The 6,591-nt window shown below is 36.5% G+C and overlaps 1 protein-coding gene across 4 annotated transcripts in view; it reads right to left on the bottom strand.

The window, feature by feature from the left end:
- LOC110100673 (BTB/POZ and MATH domain-containing protein 4-like) overlaps positions 1-895 on the bottom strand; it is a 34,255-nt gene extending 33,360 nt beyond the window's left edge. The window contains exon 1 of one of the 4 annotated variants that reach the window (XM_028696512.1): positions 237-895. In XM_028696512.1, the coding sequence (XP_028552345.1) occupies positions 237-637 (401 nt within the window). In that variant the 5' untranslated portion in view covers positions 638-895. The remainder of the gene's footprint in view (positions 1-236) is intronic. The other 3 variants (XM_028696511.1, XM_020828282.2, XM_020828279.2) reach the window with 3 other exon arrangements.
- Between the last annotated feature and the right edge of the window lie 5,696 nt (positions 896-6,591).

The raw sequence follows: 6,591 nt of genomic DNA, 5'->3' as shown, positions 1-6,591 counted from the left end.
TATATATATATATATATATATTTACACTTCTCATTATAAATAAAAAATAGTTCATATTTCTTCATCCCGTCCCATGTTGTCTGGGTGTGACACTCCCATTGAATAAAAGTATGAAAGTAAGATAGTAAACAACCGGAGAATCTATAGAGAACATGCCATCTTTAAGAATAATTTATAGATAAATCGATAAAAAAAGGGACAAAAGCCCCAAATAAATAGCAGTGCAAAAAACTTACCACATACTTCCACGATACTTGAGCGTATAAGGTCCGCTCTCCAAAGACCGGTCAAAATGGCTATGCACCTTGTGCTTCCCCTTCCCACTCTGATCCACAAGCGTAAGCTCGAAAAGAGCCCTAACATCCGTCCCCTCGCTCGCAAGCGCGATGAAGACGGACACATAGGTCGAATTATCCTCCGGATTCTTGCCGTCCGGGTAAAAATAGACCGCCCACTGGTATCCCCCCACCGTGAAGGTGTCACTCGCGATGTGCTTCCCGATCCCCATGCCCTTCGCCAGGGAGTAACCCTGGATCACAAACTTGTGCGATCCATTCACAGTTTCCGTCACCGAACGCGAGCTCGTCGGGGAGATAGAGAGGTCCCTCTCCGGTGGCAGAATGATCTCCGGCATCATCTGCGTAGGAACTCGCTTCTCATCAAAGAATCGGATACTCCCAGCGAAAACCTAGGCCGACAAGGCGGGAAAGAAGGATTAGAAGCGGAATCTCACGGAATTTATCAATAATTGGTGGTAAAACTTAGATTTCTCGGTGGGGATAGAACCCTATGGGGGGAGATCTGGAGTTTGGGCTCTCTCTCTCTCTCCCTCGCTCTTTCCCTCCCTACTCTCTATAGCTCTTCTCTGATTCGTTTAGAAAATGGAACAATAGATAATAAAGAAGGAAACGGAGGAAAGCTGAAATTTTGATATTTTGATATTTTTAAACCCGAAATTTGCTTTGTTTTGTTTTTGTTTTAATATATGAGAGAAGTTGAAATTTATATTTTTAGTTTTGCTAAAACACGTTCCCTTTCTTATTTTAAAAATTTAAATCCTTCAATTCCACTCAAATGGGAAAGTAAATTTGACTTAATATCCATTTCAACAAATATGACAATTATATTTTTATTTGAAAAAATATCTCTCAAAATATTTTTCAGATGAAAATACTTTTTTAATTGTATTATGTATAATCCCTTATGTTGACATACACATTTAGAGCTCGTTTGGTTGGATTGTTTATGTAGAATGGAGTTTTAGAAATAAATGTTGATAAAAAGCAGTTTAGAAAATTGGAGTTTCAATAATGAGATGTTGTTTGAGTAATATTTTTTTAAGTGCTTGTTGGGTCCTGGAGTATTCGCGGCGGCGGAGAAATATATAATTTAACGTTTTAGCATTATACGAAGATCCAGCACACAAGCAGATAAGAGAGAGAGTGTAACATTCATAAGAGACACCCTAGTTTTTACGTGGAATCCCCCTGAAAAGGGGAAAAACCACGGGGTCTGGCCTAGTTTGAATGAATCCACTAGTATTTGCAGTCAATTACAAATGAGGCCCTTCCTTAGGAGAATGTCTTAGCTTGATGTCACAAATGTACATCATATAAAGCGCATTACATGGTGGAAACTACAATATAAACATGTTTGTTTGGTCGGCATGACCATAGTCGATATGATGGAGGCCGGAAAGACCGTTGTCTGGTGATGGAGGTCGGAAGGACTGTAGTAGGTGATGCAGGTCAGAAAGGACCGTACTCGGCAGGAGACAGGGGTTTGAAAGATTGTAGTTGGTAGGAGACTAGGGTCTGAAAGACCATTGTAGTAGGGCGGTACTCTGGTAGAACTCTAGACGTCAGGTGGTGGCCAGCAGAAGTCCAGGCCTGTGGTGTCCTAGTGGAGCACAGGGCCTCAATTGGCGGTTCAGCGGAAGTCTGAGCCTTAGTGGTGGCCTGGTGAAGCGCATGGCCTCAAGCGGCGATCCGGTGGAAGTCTGGGCCTCAGGTGGTGGTCCGGTGGAGTAACAACGTCAAGCGTTGGTCCGACGGAGGTGAGGGACTCAAGTGGTTGTCCGGCGGAGCAACGGCGTCAGGCGATGGTCCGGTGGTGGTTAGGGTTTCAAGTGGTGGTCCGGAGGAGCAACGGCGTCAGGCGGTGGTCTGGTGGAGGTGAGGGCATCAAGTGGTGGTCTGGCTGAGCAACGGCATCAGGCGGTGGTCCGACGGGGGCCTCAAGTGGTGGTCTGGCAAAAGTCCGGGCCACAGGTGGTAGCCTGGTGGAGCACAAGGCCTCAAGTGGTGGTCCGACAGAGCAACAACGTCAGGCGATGGTCCATCGAAGGTGAGGGCCTCAAGTGGTGGTTCGACGGAGCAACGGTGTCAGGTGGTGGTTCGGCGGAGGTGAGGACCTCAAGTGTTGGTCCGGCAAAGGTGAGGGCCTCGGGTGGTGGTCTGACGAAGGTCTGGCGGTGGTCCGGCGAAACTTCGGCGATGGTCCGGCGAAACTTTGGCGGTGGTCGAGGAGAAGCTTATTCCTTCTCTTCTCTTCTTCTCTTCATGCTTTCATCCCTTTTCAAGATAAATGAGGGGTCTATTTATAGATTTCTGGAGTGGCATGGCCCATAAATAGGTGAGAGATCAAGGGTAAATATGGAGTGGTTGGATGAACGGCCGATATTGAATCCCTTAATCATGGACCTTTTGTCAGACATTTGGAGGTCTTAATGATTTCGGAATTTGAAGATCTTTGGCTCGTTGGATTCGTCTTGTCAAGCCGCTTGATTTTACTATAAGCTTGTCAAGTTCGGATACCGTTTGGTAATCCAAATTGTGGGTCGAACCTTCCAACAGCGCTTCGGGTCCTTGATTTGGACTCCGATTGAGTTGAATTTGGTGTAGTTGGGTTCGTATTTCCGAGACGCTCAGTTTTACTATAAGTTTGCTGAAATCGGAGTTCAGGTGATCCCAGATTTAATTTTTGAAGTTTTCGGCTTGATTTTTGTCTCGAGATTCGTGTCCGATCAAGATAATTTACTGATAACATATCAGTGCTAATTAAAATCTAATGGCAGATCTAAATTGTTTGTTTAGTAGTTCAATTTTAACAATGTTATTATGAAAGACAAAATTACCTATCTCTTAAATTTAAGTATAAGTAATTAATTTTTTTAAAAGTTAAGTTTACATAAATATGTATATATATGACATTCTAAAAAAATTTTATTTATAAGTAATTTATAATATCAAATGTTTACATTATTAATTTATAATATCTTAACATATGGCATAATACTTAATACACGTATGATTAAATTTAAATTATATTAATTTTTTTGTTATGATTTTTAGTATGAAATAAAACCATTATTATGCTTATGAGAGTAGGCAAATCAAGTTATTATTGTCAACAAATTCAATAAGAATTTACTCCACAATACAGAAACGTGAAGTTTCAAAAATTGATTGTAGAATATATCACCAAATTCCAAAGTATCTGATGCTCTGAGCTAAGAACTAAGGCAATTATGGAAGATTCAACAAGTTTTTTTAATATGCATTTACTTACAGCTTGACGGAGATCTCTTCAGAAAAATAGAGGGTAGAAAGCTTCCAAAACAATAGAAAAATGAACAACAACAACAACAACAACAACATCAAGCCTTTATCCCACTACGTGGGGTCGGCTACATGAATCCTTTTTCTCCATTGTGTCCTATTAAAAGTCAAATTCTCGTTTAAATCTAAAAAAGAAAGGTCATTCCTAATATTTTCTAACCAAGTCTTTTTAGGTCTACCCCTACCTTTCTTAACATAAGTCAAATCTAATACCTCTACTCTCCTAACCGGGTCATCGCAAGGCCGCCGTTTTATGTGACCAAACCATCTAAGGCGACTTTCTCTAATCTTATCTTCTACTGGAGCTACTCCAACCTTTTCACGTATATGCTCATTTCGTATCCTATCTCTAAGGGTAAAGCCACTCATCCACCTAAGCATCCTCATCTCTGCCACACTTAACTTAGTATTATGCTTCTCTTTTAAAGGCCAACATTCGGTACCATAAAGCATTGCAGGCCTCACTACCATCTTATAGAATTTTCCCTTAAGTTTGAGAAAAATGAAGTTCTATAAAAATAAATTTCCCATAAGTATTACATAGAAACAATAATTAAAAATAACTTTTGACATTTTGAAACAACAAACATTGTATTTACGCTGAATCAAACTAGCCCTTAAGGATTTGTAATGCTCGAACTTTTTGCTCCAAGTATCTTCTCTGCATGTCTCATAGCTCATTTGATCTCTCTTGTCAAGCTTATAGTCAAAGTGATCATTTTTTAACATTCATCTAGTTTTCATATTCCAAGATAAATTTTAATGGTTTCTTAATTCAAATTAGAAACCATTTTGCTAACCCTTCTAACATCAACAATCCTTCTATGTTACAATTGGAAGGAAATGGAAGAAGATGGGTTCAATGGCTATGTTCAAACAAGAGATTCTAATAGTAAGTTAGAATTCTATGTTCAAAATAAACTTCAAATAATGGCATGAGATTCATAAGATTCAAACATTTGTATTATATGTTTGAATCTTCTTCAAAAATAATTCGAACATTAAATTTTGATTTGAAATAGATGTAAGAAACTTAGCACGAACCATATTCAAAACTTATATTTTGAGGTTCTTTAAATCAACAGTTCGAAACTATGATTGAAATTAGGTTGAAAAAATGTTAGAACCAAATTCAAATAAAGTTCGAATAAGACTAGAACTTGTACTATTATGTTTAAAAAAATTTCTTATTCAAACTTATATTTCGACTATAGCTACCCAACAAAAGAATTATATTCAAATAAGGTTCACATCATATTTGAACTATGCTTTAATATAGTTTAATATAGTTTGAGACAGCCCTATTTGAAATTCATTTAAACTTTGTTCAAATCTTTTTTTAGCTATGATAAAACTTCATGTTTTATCATTTTTTTTTAGAATAAAGATAAAAATTTGAGTTTAAATGAGGTTTGAGTCTAAGGTTCCAACCTAATTTTTTTCTTATTAACTCATATGAAATTGATTCATTTGATTTATTTTGGCACATAAACAAATGTCCATACTTAGTATTCTTATAGAGGGGCATACAAATACAAATTAAGAGGTGATGAGAAAATTATCAGGCTCTTTGAAGCACACTATCTTTCCAAGAGGGCTAAGAAAAGTCCCTTCAAAGAGCTTCATTCTTCTTGTTTTTGGTGCCCTAATCCATCAACTTTTTATAAGGAAGGTTGAAAATGAAAAAAAAAAAATGAGGGTTACTCAAGTGTACATAAACTTTCAAATTTTTGCATTTGCTTCAATCATTGGATCAAAATTTGGTGAATTTTCCTCTAAGGAGAAATTAAAGAAGATCACCATGAAAATAAGACTATTTGATAATTACTTAGATGGTAACAATAACTTCAAGTATGTTGATCTTGAAAATGTCTCCATTAAGTACATAGTTAAAGATGTATGAAGCTAAATTTATGCTTTATTGTGGATGGATTGCTCCTATATCAAGAGAGGAATAGTAAAGTGTTTATTGAGATGCTAATAATGGTTGAGGAAGATGTATAATTTTTGTATATCCATGACTAAGGATACCATGAGAGATGACCATTGAAGGGGCAATACAAGGACATGTTAAACATTGATGTTCTAAAAGGTGGAGATGAAGGTGGGAAAGAAAATCACAGCCCATCATACTACTGGTGGATTTGATTTCTCATTATAGTACTTGGCTTATTGAGCCATTTCAAAGTGAGAGAAGAGTTATGTTGAATTCCTTAGAGATAATTTCTTGAGAAGATGAGCTAAAAGAGGAAATAATTGCTCAGTAATAAAAAAAAATTCCACTTCTTAATAATATAGATGTAAGCCCTATGTACCTTTTTATATTCCAATTTTTTGTTTAGTTTAATTACTTTGTCAACTAATTTTGAATATTACATTGAATTATTATTTTTGTAGGTGATAATTAAGTTTACACATATGCATAAAGCTGATGAGAAAGACTTTATAAGTCTATTCTATATACTCCTCATCAATTCATGCCCTCCTTGAGTCAACTATAAAAACTTTTTGTTATAGTTAAAGAATTGAACAATAGGTAACTCAAATTAAGCTATAAAATTTAAAAGAGAAATTTTTACCCAAGTGAGCATGACAATGAATCAAGCGAACAAACAAAGATAGATGAGAATGATATCATGGAGACCAAACACATTGTTCCATCTATTGAGACTACAAAAAAAGCATATACATAAGGAGTTATTCTTGTAAATAAAGATGTGATACAATGAGTAAAACAATTTAATTAAAGAGTAAGTATAAGTAACTGCATATAAGAGGTGGCCTAAAGAATAAGAAGTATTTAGTCAATGATTTCACATAACCACTTGATAAGAGGCATAAAAAAATAGATCCATATGATATTTGGGGTGTGCATTTGGTCTATTTAAACAATTCAATTTGCAAATTAGCTAAACAAATTGATTTTGATTGCAAAATAAATAAATAAATAAATCGAAATTAGATCTTCGAA

The sequence above is a fragment of the Dendrobium catenatum genome, unplaced genomic scaffold (genome assembly GCF_001605985.2).
Source record: "Dendrobium catenatum unplaced genomic scaffold, ASM160598v2 fragScaff_scaffold_756, whole genome shotgun sequence".
NCBI lineage: Eukaryota > Viridiplantae > Streptophyta > Magnoliopsida > Asparagales > Orchidaceae > Dendrobium > Dendrobium catenatum.
Note: the sequence above shows the minus strand (reverse complement) of the source record. Positions and strands in the feature narration are given on the sequence as shown.